Here is a 13297-nt window from a genome sequence, read left to right as displayed (position 1 = left end):
ACATCACTACTTGATGACACAATGATGTCAAACTCTTACACTTTGAAATTTCTAAAATCCGGATACAACTCAAGCCATTCATCGCCTCCTCTGGAAAAGACTTTAGGTCTTCGCAGTGGGTAATTTGCAAAAGTGATCTCCTTACTTCAGGTCAAAAAGAAGTAGAAGAGGAATTTGTAATTGTTGCCATTGGGATTTGATCTACTGTCCTGTTCTTCAGTATTAACTCTAATAGTTTGGCACTATAACCATCTAGTTTCACTTGTTCACCAGCTGGCATACCCCAGAGCTGGCATACCCCAAGGCTCTGCTGCATCATCATCATCATCTATTAATATTGACCAATTCTCCAATTAGGCATGTCCATGAGTTGGAGATGCTTCAGGGATGGGAGGAATCCTTCTCCTTTTCTCAATTTATTGATAATATTCTTGAGGTTTTCCAATTTATCTATAAATAGAACCTGGAGAAATGGGAATGGACCTAATAATTCAAGACATTCACACCTCAAACAGTCCTTTAACTCAACTTTCACTAAATTTGGGAGCAACGAAGATTTAATCATCCAAGAAGCATCTGGTTTCAGTTCTTGAACATTTGGGAGCGACAAAGATTTGATCATCCAAAAAGCATTCAGCTTCAGTTCTTCAACAGCAGGCATACCCCATGGAATACTTTCCAATTTAGGACAGTTTATTATGCTCCATTGCTTGGGAAGTAGAGGGAACAATGATAATGATTCTTGTGGCTCTGCTACACCATCATTAACATCATCTATTACTAATGACCAGTTCTCCAAATTAGGCATATGCATGAGTTCAAGATGCTGTAATGATGGGAAGAATGGTTCTCCTTTTCTCAATCTACTGATAATGTTCTTTAAGGATTCCAATCTAAATAGTCTTAGGACCAGGAGAAAAGGGAGTGGACCTGAGAAACCTAGAGATTTGCAGCTAACACAATTCACTAAATCAACTTTCACTAGATTTGGGAGCAATGACGAATTAATCATCCAAGAAGCAAATTTCATCCCCCTATATCCCTCTATGATCAACTTCTTTATATTTTGATGTGGCTGCAATTGTTCCAATACATTTTCCTCCTCTATTGGTGCTACCTCATTATTCCCATACAAAACCCACAATGCTACCTCATCCGGAGCCACCGACGGTGTTATTACCCCATTATTCCAATCCGAGGGCCACCATGTTAATTTCAAGGATCGAAGATGTGGCTTATCCTTCAAGTTTGCTTCCTTGGAACCCATTCTATCTCTTACACGTCTAAGTCCCCAAATAGTAAGCCCACCGATGAGTTGGTTCAGACCATGCAACTCCTTGATATGTTCCCCATGTAGCTCAAACCCACTGTCTGCTATCATCCTGATTATTGCAGTTACATTCACTTGGGAAGGATGGATCCTGAACAAAGAAATGGAAAAGAAAGCCACCCAAAAGCCCTGATCCGAATGTGCATATGTACCCTATTACTGCAATCATGAACATGTCAATTCATATGAGATAGTAGGCTTTAAGTACTCTTTACCATAAGATAAAATGGGTCAAGCGTAGTCAGACTTGCAACAGTCTTAACTTTTGAAAAAGTCGTTGACACTAGAAAAGCCAAGGATATTTGCAAATTTACGAAGATGAAGAAGAAGGCAAACTGTATGCTGTAGTCATTGAGCATGAAGAACTTTAACCCTGCGAGTTAAAGAAATCAGTAGAACCTGAAAAGAAACCCAAGCAACAAATTAAAAATGAAAAAGGAAAATCCCCATCTGATTGCACTTTACCCATCAATGAACCAAAGATCACCAAACATAACATGTAAGCTGATGATATGAAAAGAAAATATGCATAAGAAATCATCCAATAGGGACCATCCCCAAGTCCATGCATTTTCATCATGATTCTTAGATTCAGTTCCTTCTTGTGAACAAGAGATGTCAATATTACCTACACCAAAAGGAATTCTTGAGAAGAAAATAACTTTTAAAAAACTTAAAAGGTTAAAAATAAACTGAAATGATGACAACTAATTTAGAATGAAAATACACCATAGAGTTTTAAAGTGTTGGAATTCACATATGGGTGGTGTATACTGATTGAAAGGGACTTGTATGCTGATTGGAATTCACATATTTGTAATCAGAAGATCAGCATTTTAATGTGTAACCCTACCTAGATTCAAATAGCAATCTAGACTAGATATGGAAAGTCAATCCATAATCCAACATGAATGGGAAATGATTGGATATCGATACACCCCCTAATCTGGATAGGATCTCAACCTGGATTCAACTAGGCTTTTTATATTTGGATTTGGATACAGTTGCATCTGCTCAAGATCTAATCCATTTCATGTACTAGCAGCAATGCATATTTCTCAACCAAATTCAACAATTGTGATTTTTTTTTGTACTGCAAATATGTACTGACCTCTCATAAATATATGTACTGACCACATATATTTAACATAAACATTTAATTCCTCACAGATCAGGACAGTTAAATAACCAATCAAGACAACAGTTGTACTAGGGGTGAAGTAAGATGTTTTAGACTTATCGATCAAAAATGGGAAAAAAAAGGCATACTTGAATATGGCAGGGGCTTCTCTATGTTTTCCCACCAGAATCCTGCTCATTATATGGGTGACACCAAGATAATCATCAGTGAGGGGCCCAATGTGAAGTTCACTGTTATCCTCTGAGGAGTAGACAAGGTAAGCCACACCGTCATCATCTTTGAAAATCGTCCTGTCCCTTCTGTCAAAACCATGGGGCTGCATGCTGTAAAGGTACTCAAAAGGGCCTATTGGAGAATTGCTAACAGCTACACCCACGGATGCTTTGGTGTAGTTGAGTGACTAAGTAATCATGCCCATATAAATCTCCACTCAAACCTTTCCCTAGATATCAGGCCACCGAGGCAAAATGAGGAACAGATTTCTCAGTTCAGCCCTCTGTGGCTTCTTATCTGTCCTTGTATTCTTCTCTGAACCCTCTCATCATCAACCACTTCCACCTCTCCCAAACCCAAGACTCCTGACTACCTACGCAGCTCTCCAGGCATGGAAACATGCAATTCTGTCCAACCCAAAGAACTTCACTGCAAACTGGTGTGGTCCCCATGTCTACACCTACACCAGAGTGTACTGTGCACGGATGACTCTCATCTATTCCTGCACTGGACTCATTTCAGACAATTATCCAACATTCCTTGCACTAAGAATGCACCCAGAGATCCAAACCTTCTTCTAATAACTAGCATTATATATGGTATTCAAAGGAAATAAGCACTTTACAAATCAAAATATAAGATAGAAGCATGAACAAAATCCCACAACATTTCTGCAAAAAGAAGCATGCTCTTCAGCTTCCTTAGTATTGGTCTTATGAGGGTTTGTAGATAAAATGTTCCAGAGATTTCAGTTTCGGGCATTCTGATATTCTTGTTTACTGCCTTTCTCTTTGATTGAGTCCATAGCCAAATTGGACATCCATGCTGTCATAAGAGAATATAAAGGAAAGTGTTCCAGATGAAGGATGAGAGTTGGACATGAATGGTGTTTTTTATTACTGTTGATTTGATTAATTGTTTTAATCTTCTTTCTTTTCTGTTTATTCATTAACAAGTACTGACAGTGGATGTGTAAAACAATTAGGAAAGTTGGTGGATGGTTGAGATGCTAGTGAGTAGCGACTGGCTTGAATTGCTGGCCTGCTTAGCAGGACTTGGTGGATGGGTTAACTTATCATGGCACAGGGATAAGGCCTCAACAAGTGTCTATAAACTGGTGATAAGGCTATTCCGTTCTAGGGTAGTAGACCAGACTAACCACCTATAGAAATTAGAACAAAATTTGTCAGTCTATAGTCAAACTATCAACCTACAGAAATTGGTTCCTGTGTTCACTAGGGTCAGCAATGCTTAGTATATTTTCTATCTATGTTTAGCTGATATTAGCTATATAATAAAAGTATTGATTTTTTAGATTGGTTAATATAAGTATATATTTGACTTGTGATTTTTTTCCTTTTAGATAAAGGTGTACAATCCACTCAGAATTTAATCAATTATAATTATCCTTGAACACTAGAAATTTGTATTTGTGATAAAAGCAGGATTCTTGTTTTGATCAACCACAATTAATTTTTTATATAATTATATATTGTAAAAATAAGGTATAACTATCATGTTCCAAGCACCCCTTGAGGGAAGATAGCCTTTTCTAGCCAAGCCACCACTAAGAATTTCAAACTCCATCATTGGAGAATTAATCCTCAAAACTTCTAAATTCTATTCACCCCTGCCTCAGTGAGGCTACTGGCTTAACATGGTGTTCACTTGAACCAAGGGGACCAATTGGGAAAAATGATCCATGTGGAAGAATGACAAAACTTCAGAAAGGGTACTGAGCTAACCTTGATGAGGACCATCATTTGGGGCTAGAACTAGCACCAATCCCATAGGGTGTATGTTTCACTAGTTCACTTCAGGTTTGAATTTCTGACACACCAACACTAATTCACGTTTGACTGGTTAGATATGCCTGACCACTGAGGCCTTTCTAGCCCAGCAGAGCTCAACTAGATTGGGGCCTCCTTGCCTCTATGTCCAGAGGCAAACAGGTGGAGTCTTTGCTATGTAACCTACTCCAGCCAATTTCCCAGTCAACTGACAACGACGACATTAGGCAAATATAACTTGTGATTCACAAATATTTACATAAAAGTACTGTTGTGATCAGGACTCAAGGGTCTTGATTCCAAATATATAACAAGGTGCCAAAAATGCTCAGACGGGCTATCCCATCAGTTGTCAGCAGTTGAGACTAATAGCTCTATACTTATTACACATAAAAATTTAGATGCAATTGTACGTTTTCAAATATTATTTCATGTCAATACTTCAAGTTGAAACTTGAAAGCTAAAACTCATTGCTTGTGTCGTGCCATGTGTGCTGCTATAATCGGCATACAAGTCAACTCAAATAATTGGCCTACTGTTGCATGAAAAGAAAAAAGCCATCGATGCAGAAGACTACTGAACCAGAAAATTGATAAAACGCTTGCTTAGAAAACTATTCTCCATTTCTTTTTTCCTTAATGGATAAAAGAATAAAGTGATATTAGCAGTCCTTCTTATTTGATGGAGAGAGAGAGAGAGAGAGAGAGAGAGAGAGAGAGAGAAATCATACTTCAAATGGGGAAGTAATTTAATACCTAAATGTATTCTCTTCATCTTACCTTATCAATATAACAAAATAAACAAAACTGGATGAAATACATACAAGTGAAATTTACAGAACCATTGGAAGACATAAAAATCAAAACTCCCCAAAGAAAAAGGTGATACAATATCATCCAGAAACCCTGTGAAGGCACACTTGAAGGTGTGGAATATAAGGTAAAAAACAGGCACACTTCCTCTAGAAACCCTGTGAAGGCTATGATGTCTCAGTTGAACTTGGTCCAAGAGAACTACAAGCACATTTTGAAGGGTGTGACAGGAAGCATAGGCCCTGGAGAAATCCTTGCTTTGATGTGACCTTCAGGTAGTGGAAAGACAACCTTCCATATAATCCGGCTATTAAGAGGAGGTTAGCCAAATTAGAAATCTTGTCGCAGCTCAGGTCAATGATTTAATCTATTTTTCATGTGTATTAGTTTAATTCCAACCTTTGGGGTCTGTCCCAGATGAACTGATCCAGCTCAGCTATCAATTTAGCTATATAATCACCATAATCTTTTATATGAAGACTGTATTTTATATAATACTGGAGAACACTTGAATTTACAAGATCGGATTTGTAACCCAAGATGATGTTGTCTTCCCTCAATTAAAAGTGGAAAAAACCTTGGTTTTTGCTGCATTTCTCAGACTTCCTAGCAACATGAGCCAACAACAGAAGTTTGCAAGAGTAGATATGATTGTGAAGAAACTAGGCCTTGAGAGGTTTGTATGAGGTTTCTAATGCAATTAGATCTAAATTTCCCCATTGAAAATTTGTGATGAACACTCATGTTATAAGGTCTAAGATTAATTAGATGAAAATGAGGCTTGAATGTGTATGAAGTGATTTACATGATTACAAGTTATAATGAGTAACTGTGATTGCCCTCTCTTTTTCATCATATATGTTGCCATACAAGAATAGGAGGAGCATTTGTGAAAGGAATATCTGGAGGCGAAAGGAAAAGGACTAGTGTTGTTTATGAAATTCTTATGGATCCCTCATTGTTGTTGCTTGATGAACCCACTTCAGGCCTTGATTCCACCTCTGCAAATAAGCTTCTTCATATTCTTCAAGGAATTGCTAAGGTAACGTTTTCTCTTTTATACTTCCTAGAACTGAAGCTTGCTAGAGAGGAGGATGACTACTCTAATGGTTGCACTCAGTGGATCCATAGGCAGGAAAGACAATTATCATTACAATTGATCAACTTTCAAGTAGAATGTTCCACATGTTCAACAAGATTTTGCTCATATCAGAGGGATGTCCTCTGTATTATGGGAAGGCTAAAGAATCCATGGATTACTTCTCATCATTGAGGTTTGCACCTCAGATAGCCATGAACCCTGCAGAGTTCTTGCTAGACTTGGCAACAGGGCAAGTTAACGACATAAGTGTCCCAAAAGACTTGGTGACAATTTCTATAATATTTGGTTTTTCATTTCCATTTTATGAGTTACAACAGCAGTGACTAAAGGACATTAATGTTGCTTATCTTGTGATGAAATATCAATCTATCAGTATGTACAATTGAAGTACAAAGTCTGGGTGGAACCTAAAGAAAAAGCAGAGAACCAATGGCATGGAAAAGATGCCACAGCACCTTCAGTTAGCTATTCAAGTTAAGGAGTGGACCATGAGTTGGTGGGAGCAGTTTATAATATTATCAAGGAGAACATTTAGAGAGAGATACAGAGGTTACTTTGACAAGCTAAGGTTTGTGCAGTCCCTTTTTTCTTCATGACAATATTCTCTCAGTACTATTGATTGTAGTATAACAAGCCAAGTAAGTAGAGAACCTACAAATAATTTAACTGGGTCGTCATCTGTCAAGTCAACAACTAATCTGATCTAATTCTGTACTTAGGGAGCAGGGGAACTCGTTGCTGATGCTGTTTTAAGCATCAAAAGAGCTGGGATGATTGCCTCTTTGGTCCTAATGTTGTTTCTCCTCACTGGAGGTTACTATGTCCAGGTACTCAATCATACTTGTATCAGCAACAGTAAATGAAAATTTCCTTAACAAAGAAATATAGAAAAACAGTGTTCCAGATAAGGAAATAAATACCTGGAGTTGACATTTTAGATTTTCACCAGCATTTCATTCAGACATTTTTTTTCTTTCTATTATTTATTTCATTTCTTTCTTTTGTGTTTTTTGATGCTTTTTATTTTGGTGAACAGTCACTCAAACCTATCATGTTTTTGGAAATATATGGACTAGGGAGAGGCTACATAAATAATTTAAACCTGAATGAACTATATTCAATTACAACCCTGAATAAGAAGGAAATTAGAAAGGAAATAAATCTCTATAAAAGGTAAAGCTCTACCTCAGAAAGGCAAAATTTAGGTACAGCAGAATGGAAGAATAAAATTCAGGCTGCTGAACCCCGCTGATATAAGGAACCCAGACAACAATTACATTATGCCTTATAAGAGCTATAAATCTAGATCAAGTGCTTATTGAGAGGGTGTTCAACATCTAGGTCAGCTTTCAGTATTTTACTTCTAATAAAACAGGCCCACACATTCTTCAAAAACAGTGTTTTTTAAGGAAAGAGACATTTGGGAGAAACTAAGGCCATTTGGTAACTTTTATACTTTGCATTATACCAGTTTTTTTGTGAGGGAAAACTCTTTTCAATTTTTGAAAGATATCTTTATCATCTATGAGAAACTTCTCCAATGTGATATTGTTTAACACTGCTTGTTCCAAGCCTCAAAGGAGGGGGGTTGTGTCAGCCTGTCAGGTTGAGGCTCATTCCAAAAGGTATATAAGGTAGTCTTGCCTTGAGTCTCAACTTTGAGGCTCATTCCGAAAAGTATAAATAACACACTTGCATCACTCTTTGGGAAACTGTTGAGAATGGCTAGACAGGGGTGTTTTTGGTTTTGGGGTGTAAACAAGCCTTATACTAACAAGTAGTGATTTTCTTTTTCAAGGAGTTACGAAATTCTCAATTCGATTTGGAATAAAAACTTCAACTCATATAAGAACAATTGCTTATGCAATTTGCAACATCATCTAGTGAAGTTTTTACTCCTGGTCCAAGGGTATTGCGACACTTGTCCTAGTGAAATCTCAATCATTCTAACCTTTATCAATGACATACTAAAAATGATTGGTTAAGCACCAACTTTTACTTTTGTCACAAAAAACTTGTTTGCTCTTCTACTCCAGGAATTAGACTCTTTAGGATGTTGTGGTTCTCAACATGGGATCCTAGTTAATGTAGCTCTATTGATGCCACAAGAAGTTGAATGAAAGCAGAAACCCCACACTTCAGCCCAAGTTCACAATTTGTTGGTATTTCAAAGGATCTTTAAAGATACGAGACAATGAAAGATACTCATAGTTATAATTATTTATATGGAAGAAATAGAGTTAAAATATTAATTATTAGTATAGATAAACAATGCATTGGTTCAGCGGAGTGCAAAAACTCTCACAGGATTTTGGCAAAGGCTAAAATTAGATATCTAATTTAGGACTTCATATTCAAAGTTTAATCAAGATCAGGATTCTGCATTCGCGAAATTTACCTCGGGCCTGGTGGTGCTGACACCTCCAATTGCAAAGCTGGAGCTTGGATTCAGAGGTGACAAGCATCTTTGGCCGTGAGATGCATTATGTTACTTTGCAAATGCATCATACAAGAAATAAGGCTATAAAACACATCCACTCCAATTGTTTGTAGTAAAATCAAACTAAAACAATCAGCATTTAAGGTAAAGAGTTAGAAAATTATTGAGTGGAGTAAAGTTCTCCACTCACTAAAACATTTTCTTATATAAAACTGCAACTCCAAATACAACCACACATGAAACAGTGATTACAGTTTTCACCATCGTCTTCCTCATCTCTTTTATCTCTTCAAGTATTTCTCTCATCAAATCCTTCAGTTCCCTAATTTCTCTCTTCACTTCCCCAATTTCTCTCTTCACTTCCCTGAGCAAATCCTCGTTTCCCTCCTTTATTTTGTTTTCAATGTACTCCATTTCTTTCATCGATGTTTTCCACGCAACATATTGTCTCTTCTCAGCTTCTTCAACTGATTCTTTGACTTCCTCTGTTTTGTCATCGATTTTCCTCCCCAAATCTGCAACTCCAGATAAACAATAAAATAAGAGAAAGAAACCTAAGTCAAATGAAAGAAATAGAATATATTAGTGTTACCTTCCTTTGCTCTAGTGGCTCCCTCTCCTGCTTCTATTGCCATGAAAAAAAAATGTAAGAGAAAAAAAAAAAAGCTTGAAAAGAAAGAAACGTAGAGAGAAATAGAGCTTAATGAAACGAGAGAATGGTAAGGTAGACATAATAGAGGGACTCATTTTATAAGTAGTTGTGGGCTCTTGTTTGAAAACAGATCGGTTCGTTACGTTTAATTTAGTTTTGCCAACCGAACTGGTACTACCAATTTGTCTATTTTATTAACTGAATCTGATTGAGATGCATATAAAACTAATGTTTCAAAAAATGATTCGGAACCAGAGTCGTTCTAGCCACGATTTTCTAGGTCGACGGCTGTGAGTAGAGGTGTAAAGTGGTCCACACTTTGTGCAGGTCGTGCCATGCTGGCCCGCAGGTCGTCATGGGTCGTGCTGCCCTCCCCGATGAAAATTTTGGGGGTTGGCCCGACACGGCCCGTGGGTCGTGCCAGGCCGTGCATTGGGCCAAAGCTATTTATTTAAAACAAATTGACAAAAAAACTTAAAATTTTAATTTTATATGAATTTTGTGTATAAAATTGCTTATATATGTAATAATTAAATAAATTAGTATAATAAAATTAAAAAATATTTATTTTATTAATATACTATGTACTATATATTATTATATAATTATAATTTATATAATATTATATAACTATATATAGAATATATAAAATACATACATATATATATATGGGTGATGCTGGGTTGGGATATGAGTTAGGTTGTGTCGGCCCGCAGGCAACACGGCCTGCTCAGTCGTGTCGTGCCGTGCCGTGCATGGCCGAGCCGCGGGCGACATGGCCTGATTTACACCTCTAGCTGTGAGCATTAGGAAAACGGCTCACCTAGGTTGGAAATAGAGTCACCATCCATTAGATATGAAAATGGAGGTGATGGGACCTCCAAGAATGATTTTCAAAACCGTTTGGTTCTAACAGTGACTCCAAAACCAGTTCGAGTAAGACTCAGATGGGAGCGGAAAGAAATTAGGCACCCCTCTCCCGAGCCCAATTGGTGGGGCCCACATGGGATTTCGCAATAAGCACAAATTAGAGCAAACAAACCATTGACCAAGAACAATTAATAGACAATGAAGCTAAACAAACTCATGAACAAACTATCACAAAAATAAAAAATCCTCTACTTAAATATGTCGTTATTTAATTTCCTTTTTCTTTTTAATTGAATTTTTATCATTTGCTTATGTTGTTTTCTTATAGAAACATATTTTTATTTTTATTCATTTTTTATTTTCTATATATATTGAATCTTTTAATTTTTTTTATTTTTATTTTTATTTATTTATTTATATATTTATTTTATTATCTTTTTTAATTATATTTAAATTTTTACTTTATTTTTTATTCTTTTATTTTTATATCATTTTTTCTTCATTTCTTTTATCCTTCCCCTTTCGGTGACTTGTCCTCTCCTACCACCTAAACATGTCTAAATCTATACTAACCTCACCTTTCAACTTTGATCTAATTTAATTAATATTTTTTTTTCCTTTTTTTCTTACCTTGTCATTTGTTCCCTCTTGTCATCTTTGCTCTCACCTTCCCCCTTATTCATTGAATTAATTTTATTTAGAAATATTTCATCTGAGATGAATGACCCTCCGGTGAGTGAGAACCTGAACCTGATAGCCACCTCCGACCATATCTCCCTATTACCCAATAACTCATTGAATTCGACATCTCTTACTTTAATTTGAAACTCCCTATTACCCAATAACTCAGTGAATTCGACATCTCTTACTTTAATTTTAGTTTCAAGAGGTAGAATAGTTAGATATTAAATCAATATAATATCAACAGGGATTTGTAATCAATATAATTTTAATTTCAAGAGGTAGAATAGTTAGATATTAAATCAAATCTTGGCAATATAGCAAAATAAGTAAGAGGAAAAACAGTTTGTGAAGAGAACCTTGGGAGAGGAATGACTCTAGCTGCCGCTTCTAATAATCTTGGTTGATCGATGACAATGGAGAACAGAGGACCTTTGACTAATTTTGGGAACCGAAAGGATGAAGGGAACTGATGTTGTTGTTGGGGAATAGGAATGATCTGATAAAAACGGTGAGAAATCACCGAAATTTTGATGAAAACAAAATAAATTTCACAGTTAAGAGGTTTTCCCCGTGAGTGGTTCTACTTCAGAGAGAGATTGAAGACGACCTGAAAGTGATGCCGGTCAGGGAAAAGGAAGAAAGCAAGTGAAGGGAGAAGAAAAGGGAAGAAAGAAGAAGAAGATAGAGAGAGGGAGAAAAGAAGAGAGAGAGAGGAAAGAGGGGCCCAAAAAAGATTGAAACAATTTTCGCCGCTGGTTCAGCATCCAAAGGTAGAAGAAGGTGAACAGTGCCTCTCTTCGAATTGGAAAAAAATGGAAGAAGAAGAAGAAAAAGGAGAAGGAGAGAGCGAGAGAGAGGGAGAGAGAGAGAAGAGATCGATGGCCGGTGATAATGCAGCCGCCGCTCAGGTACTGTTTGAACAAGAGTGACGATGAACAGTGTATCCCTCGATTAGGGCGAGCGTTGGATTTCTAGAGGGGGCGATGGCAGCTTCGTACTCTTTACCATAAGATAAAATGGGTCAAGCGTAGTCAGACCTGCAGCAGTCTTAACTTTTGAAAAAGCCGTTGACACTAGAAAAGCCAAGGATATTTGCAAATTTATGAAGATGAAGAAGAAGGCAAACTGTATGCTGTAGTCATTGAGCGTGAAAACCCTGTGAGTTAAAGAAATCAGTAGAACCTGAAAAGAAACCCAAGCAACAATTTAAAAATGAAAAAGGAAAATCCCCATCTGATTGCACTTTACCTATCAATGAACCAAAGATCACCAAACATAACATGTAAGCTGATGATATGAAAAGAAAATATGCATAAGAAATCATCCAATAGGGACCATCCCCAAGTCCATGCATTTTCATCATGATTCTTAGATTCAGTTCCTTCTTGTAAACAAGAGATGTCAATATTACCTACACCAAAAGGAATTCTTGAGAAGAAAATAACTTTTAAAAAACTTAAAAGGTTAAAAATAAACTGAAATTATGACATTTCATGTACTAGCCAGCAATGCATATTTCTCAACCAAATTCAACAATTGTGATTTTTTTTTGTACTGCAAATATGTACTGACCTCTCATAAATATATGTACTGACCACATATATTTAACATAAACATTTAATTTTGAATCCAAGACTTGGTGACAAGAACACAAAGGTCACATTTCATGTAATATGTTAAGAATCACGACCGATAAGCTTAGTTCATAAGTTATAAACTTATATTGTTGTATGACATCGAACATATTTTTATAAACTTATATTGTTGTATTGATGGGTTATTTCCCCATCACAAGGATCATTTGTGCATGGGTGACAAATACTTGATGGTGTACTTGACCATGTCAAAGTGAGGTAAGTTTGCTCTTATTTACTTCTTCAATGATTCTGATGAAGAAAGTGATTCAAAGGTAATTCTTCAACATCATATCTAGAATGTGTAGAGGTAGCTCCACCAGAATTTTTTGAATGTTTGATGCATGAAGAAATCCCTGAAGTTAATACCAAATATTTCTTTTCTACTAGATCTTGTAGTTGGTTGAGTAGGTTTTTGTCAAGTTAGTGGAGTGTTCATTTTGGTTTGGGAGTTGACCTGTTTCGAGGGGGTAGACAAGCCTTATACTGACAAGTAGTGATTTTCTTTTTCATGGAGTTACGAAATTCTCAATTAAATTTGGAATAAAAACTTCAACTCATATAAGAACAATTGCTTATGCAATTTGCATCATCATCTAGTGAAGTTTTTACTCCAGGTGCAAGGGTA

General features: G+C 36.5%; 1 protein-coding gene and 1 pseudogene across 2 annotated transcripts; one reads left to right on the top strand and one right to left on the bottom strand.

Annotated features, from left to right (window-relative positions):
* The first annotated feature begins 2938 nt into the window (after positions 1-2938).
* Positions 2939-8866, top strand: LOC148872458 (ABC transporter G family member 26-like; annotated as a pseudogene).
* A 41-nt stretch (positions 8867-8907) lies between these two features.
* LOC148872457 (uncharacterized) lies at positions 8908-12423 on the bottom strand. 2 transcript variants are annotated; one of them, XR_016107073.1, is made up of 3 exons: positions 11392-12262; positions 9422-9454; positions 8908-9344 (listed from the first exon to the last, which is right to left on the bottom strand). XR_016107073.1 is itself a non-coding variant. In XM_088968934.1 (3 exons), the coding sequence occupies exons 1-3, from the start codon at positions 12396-12398 to the stop codon at positions 9019-9021; spliced, it is 474 nt and encodes a 157-aa protein (XP_088825060.1). In that variant the 5' UTR covers positions 12399-12423; the 3' UTR covers positions 8908-9018. The 2 variants fall into 2 exon arrangements, 1 of the variants encoding a protein (XP_088825060.1); XM_088968934.1 differs by lacking the exon at positions 11392-12262 and adding an exon at positions 12284-12423.
* Positions 12424-13297: the final 874 nt, after the last annotated feature.

Source organism: Nelumbo lutea, chromosome 2 (genome assembly GCF_056320005.1).
Source record: "Nelumbo lutea isolate HS-2025 chromosome 2, American lotus-T2T, whole genome shotgun sequence".
Lineage (NCBI taxonomy): Eukaryota > Viridiplantae > Streptophyta > Magnoliopsida > Proteales > Nelumbonaceae > Nelumbo > Nelumbo lutea.
Note: the sequence above shows the minus strand (reverse complement) of the source record. Positions and strands in the feature narration are given on the sequence as shown.

What these genes read in the sequence shown, in the direction of transcription:
- LOC148872457 (XM_088968934.1), bottom strand. Translation starts at nt 12,398, where the DNA reads ATGATGAAAATGCATGGACTTGGGGATGGTCCCTATTGGATGATTTCT. An exon ending in GATCTTTGGTTCATTGATAG is followed by an intron (nt 9,455 to 12,283) that starts GTAAAGTGCAAT and finishes TCATGGCAATAG; the next exon opens with AAGCAGGAGAGGGAGCCACT. An exon ending in AGCCACTAGAGCAAAGGAAG is followed by an intron (nt 9,345 to 9,421) that starts GTAACACTAATA and finishes CTGGAGTTGCAG; the next exon opens with ATTTGGGGAGGAAAATCGAT.